This window comes from Mirounga angustirostris, unplaced genomic scaffold (genome assembly GCF_029215605.1).
Source record: "Mirounga angustirostris isolate CCGP_5_RB_7025 unplaced genomic scaffold, mMirAng1.0.hap1 SCAF_5, whole genome shotgun sequence".
Taxonomy (NCBI): Eukaryota; Metazoa; Chordata; class Mammalia; order Carnivora; family Phocidae; genus Mirounga; species Mirounga angustirostris.
This window is the reverse complement of record NW_026991713.1, coordinates 58,844,503-58,860,311: the sequence shown is the minus strand read 5'-3', so window position 1 is coordinate 58,860,311 and position 15,809 is coordinate 58,844,503. Positions and strand designations below refer to the sequence as shown.

The following is a 15,809-nucleotide window of genomic DNA, read 5'->3' as shown; positions in this document are numbered from 1 at the left end:
ACTAAATGATTTTTAAAAAAATAAAAATAGGCTGTAAATTTAATGGATTTTCACTCCAAATGAACTTTTAAGTGGATTATAATGTCTGTGAGAAATATCTTTCACTAGAGGAGGTAACTTTCAATGGCAGTAACTGATAACTCAAGAAGGGAAAAACCAACAACAAGCTCTTGTTTCTAGACACTTTCCTAGAATCTCCATTTCTCCAAAGCACGCTTAGAGGACAAATCTGCATTATTTGCAAAATAAGTATATCTCAAAGGATGACCAATTAGATTAAATTCTTTACTCTTTAAAAATAGTAATCTGTTCTGTAATGGTGTTTTTGTAATTTCCTGGGAACAAGATGATGAAATTTTTTCTATGCTGGTTTTTAGTTATTTTTACTAAAACAAGTATTCTGATCACTCATTTCTTTCATTTTTACCATCTCTCCGGTTCCACCTACATCTCAGCCATGAAGAGCAAGCTTAATAGGAATTACTCAGAAGTGACTGAGTTCATTCTGCTAGGCTTCAGAACCTCTCCAAAACTACAAATCCTCTTATTCCTAGTGTTCTTGCTGATCTACGTGATCAATGTGGTGGCAAATATTAGCATGATAACCGTCATTAAGATGGACTCCAGACTTCAAATGCCTATGTATTTCTTCCTTAGAAACTAGTCCTATTTAGATCTCTGCTACTCCACAGTCATTGCTACCCAAACTTTAGCCAACTTCCTGTCTAATGAAAAGAAGATTTCTTACAATGGCTGTGCAGCCCAATTTTTCTTCTTTGCTCTATTTGTCACAACTGAAGGCTTTCTTTTGGCTGTCACGGCATTCGATCGATTCTCGGCCATTTGCTCCCCTCTCCTTTACCCCGTGCACATGTCCCAGAAAGTCTGTGCTCAGTTGGTGACTGGGTCCTACATCTGTGGAGGCATCAACTCCATAGTCCAAACAGCTTTCACCTTCAGTTTGCATTTCTGTGGAGAAAACAGACTGGACCACTTTTTCTGGGATGTCCCAGCCCTGATCAAGATCTCTTGTGATGACACTTTTGTGAACGAGATTGTGCTATTCATTCTCTGTGCCTTCATCAGCAGCACCACCACAGCTGTCATTCTGGTTTCCTATGCTTACATCCTCTCCACTGCCCTGAAGATCCCCTCCACCCATGGCAGGGGTAAAACCTTCTCCACCTGCAGCTCCCATATAGCTGTGGTGAGTTTGTTCTATGGGACCATGTTCTTCATGTACGCCCAGCCCGGGACCATCTCCTCCCCAGAGCAAAACAAGATCGTAGCTGTGCTCTACACACTAATAATACCAATGCTAAACCCTCTAATATACAGTCTGAGAAACAGAGATGTGAAAGATGCTGTGAAAAGAATATTACACAGGAAATGATTCCTTCCGTGATGTTTGTAAAACCATGAGGCAGTGGGCACAGTCTGTTTTCTAAGGGTCCCAGTTATCCTTATTCTTGGAAAATTAGTATATCAAAGATATTTTTATATATGGCAATAAACGTTTTTCTAAGAATTACAAAATGGTATTTCTGTGCCTAAAATACATGAAAACATTGTTTTCCAATTTCGGATGTGATAATAATATCTTCATTTCAATTTTACTTTAAGAAGTAAATAGTAAGAGCTGTTACTATATAATAATTAAAGTATTACATCTGTGTGAACTATTCTTTAACTTTTCTATCCTACCAAGCAAGTACACTGATACTCGTTTGGAAAAGGGAGCAGCTGCACTATGTACGTGGCAAAACAGAATGGTAATGGTTACATAGAACACTTTTGAGTAAAGGCCCCTTCTTTCCCAAAGATCCAGGTTTATATTTTGAAGAGTATCATCCTTAGAATAACTATCGCTATAAAAAGAGGACCCACAATATATTATTTGAGAAGCAATTATTCACATGGAAAATATATGGCAATAACATTCTATTAATTTTTATTTCTTCATTTTTTTCTAAATATAAAATGATATATTTTATAATAAAATCTGATACATAAAGAACACATAACATTATTATCACTGTTTTTCAAATGAGGAAATTGAGGCAGCCGGAGAATAAGTAACTTGATGTAGTCAAAACTCAACGCTAGTATGGCTCCAGAATTTTTATCATTCAATATCATATATTGCTTTGCAATATATATTTGTGAATGTAATCTCACAATCTAGAAACAGCTATTTCTGAAGCGAGGTATAGATATGGGGCCAGTCCTGTCATTGACACATTATCCTGTCATTATTTTATTTTATTTTATTATTTTTTTTTCTCACACAAGCGAGAATGTGGGGGTGCAAAGGGAGAGGAAGAGAGAGAATCTTAAGCAGGCTCCATGCCCACACGGGGCACGATCCCATGACCCTGAGCTCATGACCTGAGCTGAGTCAGACGCTTAACCAACTGAGTCACCCAGATGCCCCATATCCTGTCATTATTTGTGCAAATATTATTATTTTCTTTTGAAATTTTAATCAATTTTGCATGAAGTAGTATAACATTTGTATATAATTTTGTTTTTTTATCTTTTATTACATATACTTACCCGTTCAAAATCCGATATTTTCATATATTAATGTTTTTAATATTATATTTGAATTTTAGTTATTATAAAAGTATTTTTTTCTATATTGTGTGGACTGAGGTCCTTACTCAAGTGTTTTTCCATCAGTTAGGAATATTTTTAACATTTAAAAAAATGTAGAAAGGAAATAAAAATTTTGGCCAGGTTTGTCATAATGTACGGTGCTTTTTATATACTACTGAATACAATTTTCTAATGCTTTAAAATCTTGCTTTAACATGATAGGGGTGGTTCCATAATATTCTTTTCTAAAGTAAGTGCCTAATTATTGTGAAGTAAATGATATGATCCAGGCAAGGATCCAGAACAGTTCAGGATTTCTGGAGGGTTCTGGCTCCAGGAGCAAACCCTGGACACAGCTGCAGTTGCTGCCATCTGGTGGCTGTCGTCCATGCCAACTAAAACTGAAGTGAAGATTCTGGATACTGTGATAGAATGGAACTTCCAGAACAGTGGTCAAGAATTCAAAGTACTTCCTAGTTACTTAGTTTCCATCCCCACCATATTGTCCTGAGCAAGGGAGATTGGTTGACTACAAGTACATATGTGCAAAGTTAGCCTATACGTCTCTCCCTCCTGAGGTAAAGTTGTCTGGCATTACCAGCCCTGCTTTCCTTCCCATCCTTTTGTGCTTTTCCCTCACCAAAAAGAAGTCCTGTAGAATCCCATCTCTTGTTTCAGAAAGGGCTGTGTAGAAAATGGAAATATTTGCCAATTATATTATTTCTGAAATTGTCTTATCTTGAGATACATTTTCATGGGATTTTACTGAATTTTATCAGAATTGTTGTGTAATATGTTTATCATCAAGACAGAGCATTATTTGTCTTCTTCATACTAATTATGGCACATTTTGGACTCAAGCTTGTCTTAACATCATTAAAAGATGGCGACTTTTTCCTCTTCTTCTATTCTGAACAAGAGATCATATAACATTGAAATTATTTCTTCTTTGAAGATTTTGAAAACTGACGGGTGATGCCATCTGGACAAAGAGTTTTTATTATGGAAGAGTTTGACTAATGATTGAGTTGCTTTAGTGGTTGCCAAAAGTGGTGATATTCAAAATATTTAACAACTTGTTCAGTAATGTTTATATACCAATGTTTAATATATCAATCAATACAAAATAGTCCCTTTAATCTTCTTATTAAACTGCTTGACTAGTAGTAGTTTTTAACACAAATCATTCTAAAGTTTTCCATATCAATTCCTTCCTTCCTTCCTTCTTTTTTCTTTTCTTTTCTTTCCTTTTCTTTTCTTTTTTTTCAAATTGTTGGGAGAAATCTTTGGTTTGACATGCTATCACTAAATACGATTTGATGCAAGGGGACTAGACTAGACCAAGCCATTACAATAGTTGTTCCATTAAATTGAAAGTCATTAGATGATGTGGTGTTCGAAAAAGTAAAATTTTGTTTCAAGAAAATTGTTCATAATTTTGAATCCTCTGAAGCTTCTGCTAAACTAATATCAATTACATTAAAAATTTTCTAACTCCTCTTGTTCCTGATATTAGAAGTCACTTGGTCCTTCATCATTCTGGGTGATATTACATATGGGTTTTGCATAGTGCTCTTTATTAAGCTGGGAAATTGCTGAGAGTTGTTATCAGACATGCATGTCCGGTTTTGTCAAATGCTTTTTCCATGTTGATTGAGATGATTGTTCCTTATGATTTTCTTTTTTTTTTTTAAAGATTTTATTTATTTATTTGAGAGAGAGAATGAAAGAGAGAGAGCATGAGAGGGGGAAGGGTCAGAGGGAGAAGCAGACTCCCTGCTGAGCAGGGAGCCCGATGTGGGACTCGATCCCAGGACTCCAGGATCATGACCTGAGCTGAAGGCAGTCGCTTAACCAACTGAGCCACCCAGGCTTATGATTTTCTTAGTAACACTATCTTTTCTCTAGCTTTCTTATTATAAGAATACAGTATATAATACATATAACATACAAAATATGTGTTAGTCATATGTGTTTATGTTATCAGTAAGGCTCTGGTCAACAGTAGACTATTAGTAAAGTTTTTGGGGAGTCAAAAGTTATATGTGGATTTTTGACTATGTGTGTGGGTTGGTCAGCACCCCTAACTCCCACGTTGTTCAAGGGTAAACCACACATACACATGCACATAAACACACACACACATACATATATATGATATGTATTTTTATGTATCACATGTTTATATAACATATATATAAATTTATATATAAATATATTTTTTCATAATAAAATATATTTAGTTTATTAAGTATAATTGAAATCGATTTTAGTTTATTAATATAGTAAATTAAATTAATTTATTTTTTAATGTTAGGCCAGCTTTGTATTCCTAGAATCACTTCTACCTGATCATAGTATATTACAGTTTTGCTCTTTTTCTAGATTGAATTTACTAAAATTTTGTTTAGAAATTTTGCATTTATGTTCATAACAGATATTGGCTAGTAGTTATCTTGTCCTTTTTCTATCTGGTTAACACTAACATTACACTAGTTTCATAGGCTAAATTAGGATGTATTTTCTCATTTTAAATTCCTTGGAAAAGTTTGTGTAGAACTGTTACTAAGTTTTTACTTAAATGTTTGGTAGAATTCACCAGTGAACCAAACCAGAGTTTTTCTTTGTGGGATTATTTTTAACTATAATTTCAATTTTTTGAAGGGCTCTCACTGAAATAAAGTGGGGTAGTCACTGGGCTTACCACATTTCTTTCCCACCTTTCAGGAATCACTTTCTTCATTGCCTCCGATGTCTTGAATGTATATGTAAATATATTTGTATGTGTGTGTGTGTCTGTCTCTGTGTGTGTAATATATGTATTTATATAAATGTGTGTGTTTTACATATATATATATATATGGAGAGAGAGAGAGAGAGTGGTGAAAGCCTGAGAGAGAGAGAGATGTTCTCTTGTTGATTTAGGCAAGAGAGTGAATCTGGCTCCTATGACTTCATCTTGACCAGAATCAGAAGTCTAGAGATATCTCTTTTATTTCCCAAGTCAAATTAAACTTCTTTGTCAATCCGCCTGAGTAGCAGGAATACACTTATTCTAGTTAGGATTTTTTTAAAATTATCAGTTTAACTAGGGGCTTCCATAGGTATGGTCAATGTGCCCATTGCTTCTTATTGAACACTGAATAGTTCTGTGGATTAAAATTAAATTTCCTGTGGATAAAACTGTTCTACTGTTGATGAAGCTGCCTGCAGAGGCAGCGTGATGTTCAAGGAAGAAAATTATGTATTTCTGTTCCCTTTTTTGAAGAATATCTCACTTTCTTTCTTTTTTTTATTATGTTAATCACCATACATTACATTATTAGTTTTTGATGTACTGTTCCATGATTCATTGTTTGCGTATAACACCCAGTGCTCTGTTCAATATGTGCCCTCTTTAATACCCATCACCAGGCTAACCCATCCCCCCACCCCCCTCCCCTCTAGAACCCTCAGTTTGTTTCTCAGAGTCCATAGTCTCTCATGGTTCGTCTCACATTCTGAAGGACAAATTCTTTTAGGGATGACACTTTGATTCTTAAGACCACTTCTTTTAGTTCTTAGCATTTTGTATTCCAACTTCAGGATTCTCTTTGATTCTACGTCACAAATGATTTGGGTGCCCATCATTCATAGAGCAGGAATGATTCCTTGTTTCCTTTCAAAGAATCACTGTAGCAGGAGTCAGTCATGTGCCTTTTATTTTTGAAAATGTACATCTCCACGTTGTTGTTCACAGATTGAACCTCTTTACCCCATCGGTGCTGTTAATCCTCTTTTCTGGACAGTAAAACTACACTTTTATCCCACACAAGAGTGGCAACTCTTGAACTTTGGGAATACAGACATCTTCATGCCTCAATAACAATTTACTTTCTTCAAACCAACGGAGTTTCTTTTAAAATTTGTTTTGCTGCAAAGGGTTACAGCTTTCTTCTTTCGTGGGCAGTCTCTTTTATCTTTTTTTATTTTTTCTTGTTATTGAGTATTCTTAGTGTAATATCATCGCTGCTGTTGTTGTTGAAATGTAGCTTAATGTTTCATAGTGTATGTGAGATATAATAATAATGATACCTTGCATATATATATAGGGCTGTGTTTTACATATTTTAACTTAGTCCATACAGCTACTCTATGAGAAGATACTATTGTTATCTCCAGTTTCCAAATGAAGAACATACGTGATTGGAAAATGAAAAAAAAAGTGGACACTGTGAAAAGTATATGCAAAAATAAGAAATTTAAATATGTTTGATACTCGGTATTGAGGAGAGATTATGAGTGCTGGTAGGGTTGAGTATATAAGCACTCAAAGATTCATAGATTTAAGTAAAAAGTCAAAATGAGTTTGAGACAATATATTATGTAAGAATACTCGAGTAATTACATCAGTATAGAAGGAGTGTTACAGAATTTTAAAATAGTCGGTAGCCATTATAAGGTATTTTATTGTTGTTTCATTTTAGATGCTTTTGGTGAGGTATGGAGCTTCCTTTATATTATAACTTTGTTATAGCTTGCATCAGAAATGGAGGTTGAATTTTTCCTTATCAATAAATATTATTATGGGTTTTCATTTTTAGTCTGTTAGTAGGCTGAATAACATCCACTAGTTTTCTCATCAGGTTGTATGTTTATGATCTCACCAAAAAGATAGAAGTGGCAGTGTCATTTGGAAATTTAGGTATCCTTAAAAGAAATTTGTACATCTTTTTTTTCCTTCTTAATTCATCAGGGCTATAATGTGTTATTTTTTTATTAAAAATTTCTCTCTTTGGCTAGAGCTCAAGCAGTGGTGTGTATCAAAACTTAGTGGCTTAAAACAACAAACATTAAAAAGCTATCATTCAGGGGCACCTGGGTGGCTCAGTCGGTTAAGCGACTGCCTTCGGCTCAGGTCATGATCCTGGAGTCCCAGGATCGAGTCCCGCATCGGGCTCCCTGCTCAGCAGGGAGTCTGCTTCTCCCTCTGACCCTCCCCCCCGCATGCTCTCTGTCTCTCATTCTCTCTCTCTCAAATAAATAAAATCTTAAAAAAAAAAAAAAAGCTATCATTCAATGTTTTTAGTCAAATGGTGTTTCATGGCTTCACTTACATATCTGCCTGTTTGCTGATGGGTGGCTGACTGTGTTTGAGGGCTATAGGCCACGTGTCTCATTATCTAGAATATTAATCCCATCTCCTTAACATGATAATGGGCACAGAGTTCACAAATATAGCAAGAGGGGAATTTGCAAATCCTCATAAAGGTTAAAAATTCCCACAACATCAATGCCACCACCTTATATAAGTTGATGTAATTCACAAGGCCATCCTAGATTCAAAATAGAGAGAAGTAAACTTCACCTCTTTGTAAGAAGGAACTGGAAAATATCAGAGTGATATTTGTCATTAACTACAAAGTGGTATCCACCTGTTGAAGGGCATAGAGTAACAAGTTAGAAAGAGCAAGTGTCCCTGGTGAATGGACAACTACTCCACAATTCCTGCATTGTTTATCTCAGGAAATCAGATTTTTGAAAGGGAAATAAATGTACAGTTTATTTAAGCCACATTTATTTTGTGATTAATGAACCAACAACTTTCAAGAATCATGCTTGCAAATATGCAATTTCAACCTGGCTTCTTCTGTAGGGGAGTCAAAGCTTTACTTCTACCCATCTCTTGTCTTCATCTGGGACTCAAATGAAAAGACAGATCAACAAGAAAAAAAAAACAGTTTATTAATGCGTGCAGTGCACATCACATGGGAGAAACCTAAAATAAAAGTAAGTTAAAATGGTGATTTATATAGCATCCTCAACAAACAACAGTAAATTTACAGAGAAATGACTGGACAAGGGAAAGCAGTTTGAGGTTTCCCTGGTGGCAAACTGAGAGAAGGGAAATATATGTCAGAAAACACTAATGGAGTAAGTTTTATTTGCAGATTTCTGGTGCCATCTCTGGGCTGGTAAGAGTTTGTCTTCAGTAAAAGAAGAATTTATTTCTTTAGGCAAAAGGGAGAGCTTTTTCTGGGTTATTTCTTAATTGCCTTTAACTCAAAATACTCTTTATGTCAAGGAGGCATATTTTGGGATGACATTTTGATTTCCTTCATTCCCCCACATAGAGATGCTGGGTGATTGCTTTTCCCACACCACAGATTTGAGGTTTATATCCCAGGAAGTGTAAAACAAAAGATTTATAGATTTGGAGACAGCACAGAACATGAGTGGGCTTCATACCAAAAGATCAAGCAATTAAAACTCTAAACAAATGTGAGATGCTTTGGGATTCCTCCCACACTTGAATACCAGAATACTGGCTATCAGACTGCTATCCAAAATCCAGTAGTTCATACTTCCCAAAGGAGAGACTCAAATATGCCAAAATTGAGAATTTACCAATAAATCAGATTACAGTAAATTCTCAAAGCAATAAAAAATCATGTTCTGTAAATAATGAAAATGTGCATTTTAGACATTTTGTCTTTATCAAGAGCCTTCAATAAGCAATGTGCCAAATAAATGTGGAAAGATTAAAGACACAAACAAAAGCATTAAATAAAAATATATGGAAGAAATGTACAGTGTAGCAGGGTCTCTTTTGCAACTTCTGAACTCGGTCGTAGCAAGAAAACAACCATAGATAATCATGAATTAATAAGCATGGCAGAGTTCCCACCAAACTTTGTTGACACTGAAATGTGGAACACATATCATTTTCTTGTGTCATAAAATATTCTTCTTTTTATTTTTTCCAATCATTTAAAATTATATACTTAAAAGTGAAAAATATATTTAACTCACAGTCATATAAAAACTTGTGGCTGGTCAGATTTGACCCAAGGACTATATAGTTTGCTGACTCCTGACTTAAACAGTTATCTTTCAGAGAAATTATAAATGAGAAAATAAGGTTTTATTTTACCTTCATTTATTCCATTTTGAAACTTTCAATTTCTGTAGATTCAAGGGTCTGGCCTGTATTATAGTACTTCCATATGAAATATTTCCATACACATTTTTTTTAGTGGGGAATAAATTCTTTGTTTTAATCTTAGTCTTTCTTCTTTATATCTGAAGGATATTTTCATTGGATATAGATTCTAGGTCTGTAGTTTCTTTTTGTTTTTTTTTTCCAGCAGTTTAAAAAGGTTACTCTACTGTTTCCTTGCTTGCATGGTTTCCTATGAGAACTTTTCTGTTTTCCTATTCTTATCCTTATTTCTTTTCTGGCTGCCTTCATGATTTTCTCTCTGTCTTTGGTTTTAAGTAGTTTGGATATGATATGTCTATGTGCAGTATTTATCCTGGTTGATGTTCTCTGAACTTCACGAATCTCTGGTTTTGTGTCTGTCACTTATTTTGGAAAATTTTTAGCCACCCAGGCACTTTGTATATCAAACTTACCTGCAAACTTATCTTCAAAGTTATCTGTAACTTATTTGAGATTTCAATTACACATGTGTCACACTGTTTCCTATTGTCCCACAGTTATTGGGTGTTCTGCTTTCTCTTTTAAAAATGTCTTAACTCTTTGCACTTCATTTTAAATAACTTATATTGATTTATCTTCATGTTCATTAATTCTAATAATTTGGGGGAGATGTGTAAAGTATACTAATGAGAATATCAAAGGCATTTTTCATCTAGGTTACTGTATTGATTTCTAGCATTTCCATTTTTTTCTTTATAGCTCCCATCTTTCCCCTAAAATTAAATTTATGATCTTTCATGTTGTCATTATTTCCATCACAGCCATTGACTGATTAATCAAAGTTACTTTAAATTCTCTGCCAGAGGGGCGCCTGGGTGGTGCAGTCAGTTAAGCCTCTGACTCTTGGTTTCCCCTCAGGTCCTGATATCAGGGTTGGGAGATGGAGCCCTGCATCAGGCTCAGGGCTCAGAGTGGAGCCTGCTTAAGATTCTTTCTCCCTCTCCTTCTGCCCCTCCCCCACTCTCCCTCTCTAAAATAAATAAAATCTTTTAAATAAATAAATGAATGAATGAATGAAGAAATAAATTCTCTGCCAGAAAGTTACAGATAAGTTGAAAAACTAGTAAAAGAGTTTCCTTAAAAATCCCTGCTTCCCATAATGTTAATGTTTTGCATAATCATGGAGTAATTACCAAGAATAGAAAACTAAACAGTATCTTGCCTAAACCTTATGGCTAAAGACAAAAGGTCATCCCCAACTGCTGAAATCTAGTAAGGAAAACTGTTTTCCACAGTTTTGTTTTTAATTCAAAAATATTTGATTCATCCTTTTTTCATTATTGTGGAGATCTAAACATGTTTAATAGTTTGTGACCAGTGGTTTACTTGGTAACGGATTATAGATTTTACAAATATGAGGGAACTGTTGTCATGGCTCAGAAGCTCAAGGGGACCCTAGAGCCAAGAATGATGAAGGGTGGACCCATGAGAAGCTGGACTTCAAGCTGCACTTCAGCTGTACCTCAGACTTGGTCACAACGGCCTGCTGCAGTAAGACCTTTGCCGAGTTGCCGGAGTCTGGGGACCTGAGTGAGCATGGCAATAGTATGTCCTTCCAAAAATCTGTTTTCATCACTATTTTTTTGCCTCCATGTACAGCTGCTCCCTCCAGGGCCACCATGCCCCGCCTCCTGGTGAAGAAGGGAAGTCCCTATCAGTCAATGGGAATGCAGTGACCTGACACTGCTGGGCAACTTGCTGGAGGGGAGGAAAGCGAGGCTGGCCAAGAGCTGAGCCCGGCCTATGACCCCGCCGGGACAGGGCACTTGGCCTGGGTCCACCGTGGCCGCCATTCAGGTGGCAAAGTGATACGTTTCGTTGGTTTATCTTGTCATTTTTACTTTGACTCTTTGCACTGTCTTTGGCAAGAAGCCCTGACGCAGCCCGCAACCGACAGGGGCTCTGGTAGCTAGGCTGGTCGCCTGAGCTGCAAGCATAACCGCTGTCCAGGCTGAGGCACTCAGTGGATGGCACGGGGTGGCGTGTCCTGCTTCTGTGAGGCCATCCGACTCCCCACAGTCCCCCAGATACCCTTCCCGGGGACACCTGTTCACCGCAGAGACTCTCCCCTTCACCCTACAACCTCGTGGGTCAGGCCTAGGGGTAGTGAAGGCCTCTGTTGTGTTCTCTGCGTCCCACCCGTCTGTTCATGTGCTGGGCGGGGGACTGCCACCCAAGGTGGGGGTCTAGTCGGCATCCCTATGGAGCAGGACCTGGACCTTGTTGGTTTACATTTGTTTTCCTATTCAGTGAAATGTGTCTTGGTTGGCATTGTTTGGTAAGTGGTGGGACTGATTGGGATTCCAGGTCCCTCCTGTCGCTGAAGGCTCCACAAGGTTTATCCCACATCATGCTCACAGCTGCCGGGAAGGCCCAGCTCTGGGGTAGCCCCCGCCCCTGGAATGTACCTCACGGGCTGGGCAAGGGGACTCCGGACCACCCCCCATAAGATGCACTTCCTTAGGGATGATGGTCCTCAATGATGTGACTTCTTTTTGAAGAACACGGTCACTTTAGCATATAATCTATTACAGAATCCTGTGCAGTGGTTCTAGAACCTCAAAATTGTGTGATGTGTTATATAAGAATTGATTTGCTATTGACACTTACGGATAAAGGAGAGAGAGACATATCACCCTGCTATAATGATTTTATGTCAAGATAATCCAATAAACTTCTAAAACAGAAACAAATATGAGGGAATTGTTAATGAGCTTTTCTGGTTTTTGACCTTTTATTTATTTTCAGAGAATGTTATCTGCATATATATTTCTAATTGTGATGAATATGACTTGATTGCCTAATACATGATTTTTTTTTTTTTTTTTTTTTTTTGGTAACTGTCCCTTCTATGCTGAAGAAGAAACTGTTTTGTTTTGTTTTGTTTTGGGGACACACACACATAATATGTGTGCTATTTATATATGTTCCTGCATGTCTATTGTATTAATCTTGTTACTTGTACTTCTCTACATTTTTCTCATTTCTTGTCTGCTTTATTTTTTAATATTTAGTGAGATATGTGATGCTCTCCTACTATGATGGTGAACTTGGCAATTTGTTTCTGTAATATGCTTTCTATATAGAAGCTATTTTATTAATTACAATTTGAGAATAGTTTTATTTTGTTCTAAATTTCATTTTTATCAATATAAGAATATTTCTATTTTAATAATATCCTTATTACATTGGTGTCTTTATCTGTGCACTTTTTTTTTTTAGATTTTTTAAAAATTTATTTGAGAGAGAGAGAGTGCACAAGCAGGGGGAGGTGGTGGGGGAGAGGTAGAGGGAGAAGCAGACTCCCCACCCCCGAGCAGGGATCCCGATATGGGCTCGATCCCAGGACCCTTATATATTCAAGATAAAAGACCTTGGGGTGGTGAGTTCAAGCCCCACGTTGGGCCCAGAGCTTACTTAAAAATAAAATAATATAGGATATTTCCATATTCCAAAAAAGATTTTCATACACCTTTACAGTCAACCCCCTTACTCCATCCTTAGCCTCTAAGAATCACTGATCGGCTCTGTCACTATATATAATTTTCTAGAATTGCATGCAAATTGAATCACACAGTATTTATTTACTTTTTTGTAATAACATCTTTTTCTTAGCATAATGCTTTAGAGATTTATTTATGTTAATAAATATGCTAATATCAGCAGCTTGCTCTTTTCATTGCTAAGTAGCATTTTGTTATATAGATGTACTGTAATTTGTTTATCTATCAACCTATTGAAACTGAATTTGCTTTACTTTCTTTTTTTTAACATTTATGGAAAAAGTTGCTGTGAACAATTGTATACATAACTTCATGATGACATATATTTTAAGTTCCCTTAATAAAATATTTGGGATGAGATTACTGGTTTAAATAAGTGTGTATTTAACTTTAATGATACTCCAAACTGGTTTACAAAGTGGCTATGCATTTTCCATTACCACCAGCAATGTATGAAAGTTCAAGTTGCTCCAAATCCTTATCAGTACTTGGTATTCTCAGTGTTTTTACCTTTAGTCATTCTAGTGGATATGTATTGACTTAACATTATCCTGATGACTAGTGATGTTCGGGATCTTGTCATTTGATTGTTTAACATTCATATATCATGCCTGGTAATGTTTCTGTTAAAGATTTTGTCTATTGTTTTTGGGGGGGTTTTTTGCCTTTAATTTTTGAGTTGTAGAAGTTTTTTATATGTTGTACATAACTTTTAATAGATAAATGTTTTTTCAAATATTTTCTCCCAATCCATAGCTGGCCTTCTTCTACCTCTCAGCTTTTGGTAACCACCATTCTCCTTTCTATCTCTATGATTTTGACCACTTTAACTACTTCATATGAGTGCAATCATATAGGATTTGTCTTTTTGTCTGGTGACTGGCTTATATCACTTAGCAAAATGCCTTCAAAGTTAATGTATGTTGTAGCATATGTCAGAATTTCCTTCCTTTTTAAGGCTGAATAATATTCTATTGTATGTATATATCATATTTTGCTTATCCATTCATCCATTGATAGGCATTTGGCTCCACTGATAGGCTTCCATGTTTTAGCTATTGTGAATTATGCTGCTAAAAACATGGGTGTACAAATATCCCTTTGAGACCCTGCTTTTAATTCTTTTGAACATATACCTAGAAGTGGAATTGCTGGATCATATGGTAGTTCTATTTTTAATTTTTTGAAGAACCCACTATGCAGATCTTGCTCACCTTATATTGGGGTTACATTCGGATAAACCCATCATAAATTGAAAATAACAGAAGTTGAAAATGCATTTAATACACCTAATCTATTGAACATCATAGCTTAGCCCAGCCTACCTTAAATGTGCTCAAAACATTTACGTTAGCCTATGGTTGGGCATACTCATATAACACAAACTCTATTTTATAATAAAGGGTTGACTATCTCATGTAATTTATTGAATATTGTCCTGAAATTGAAAAACAGAATGGTTGTATAGATACAGAATTGATGTAATGGTATTGATAGTTTACCTTCGTGACTGTGTGGTTGACTGGGAGCAGTAGCTCACTGCTGAGGCCCAGCATCATGAGAGTATCATACCACATCTCTCTCACCTGGCAAAAGATCAAAATTCAAAGTAGAGTTTCTACTGAATGCATATTACTTTTGCACAATTATAAGTCAAAAAATAGTAAGTTGAACCATCAGAAAGTGGGGACCATCTGTATTGTTTTCCAAAGCTGTACAACCTTACATTTCCACCAAAAGTGTCCATGGTTCCAATTTCTCCTCATCCTCACCAATACTTTCTTTCTTTCTTTTTTTCTTTCTTTCTTTTTTAATAGTAGCCATCCTAATGGGTATGATGTGATAGCTCATTGTAGGTTTGATATGCATCTCCCTAATGATTAGTGCCTTTGAGCATCTTTTCATGTGATTATTTGTCATTTGTATATTGTCATTGGTATATGTCTATCAATTTCTTTGTCCATTTTTGAGTTATGTTTTTTGTTTTTGTTGTTAAATTTTAGGAGTTCTCTATTCTGAGTACTAGTCACTTATCAGATACGTGATTTGAAAATATATTCACCCATTTGGGGAACTGTATATTCTGTTGATAACGTCTTTTGAAGCAAAAGATTTTTAAATTTTCATAAAGACTATTTTGCCTATATTTTCTTTTGTTCTCTATGCTTTTGTATCATATCAATAAATATCAATAAATCATTGACAGATTCATTATGGCTTTAGCTTTATCTCAGTTATCTTAAAATTATTTTTCTCAGGGGCGCCTGGGTGGCTCAGTTGGTTAAGCGACTGCCTTCGGCTCAGGTCATGATCCTGGAGTCCCGGGATCGAGTCCTGCATCGGGCTCCCTGCTCGGCAGGGAGCCTGCTTCTCCATCTGACCCTCCCCCTTCTCATGTGCTCTCTGTCTCTCTCATTCAAAAAAATATATATATATATTTTTTTTCTCAGTATCATTTAATGTAAAACCATTCGGTTAAAATTTTTTTCTTTTTTTTTTTAATTCTCACTTTGGTTCATGGATTTTTAGACGTTATTTAACTCCAGCTATTTGGAGATTTTCTAGATGTATTATTATTATTGTTATAAATTTCTTTTTATTTTTATGTTATGTTAATCACCATACATTACATCATTAGTTTTTGATGTAGTGTGATTATTGTTATAGATTTCTAATTAAATTACCATTTTCCTATTGTGAATTGAACCAAGAAATAGTGTGAAGAA

The 15,809-nt window shown here is 35.8% G+C and overlaps 1 protein-coding gene across 1 annotated transcript; it reads left to right on the top strand.

Moving 5' to 3' along the window:
• The first annotated feature begins 457 nt into the window (after nucleotides 1–457).
• Nucleotides 458–1,393, top strand: LOC123838708 (olfactory receptor 9S13-like). The gene is given in 1 exon segment (XM_045867707.2): nucleotides 458–1,393. A coding segment is annotated over 1 exon segment (936 nt).
• The last annotated feature ends 14,416 nt before the right edge of the window (nucleotides 1,394–15,809 follow it).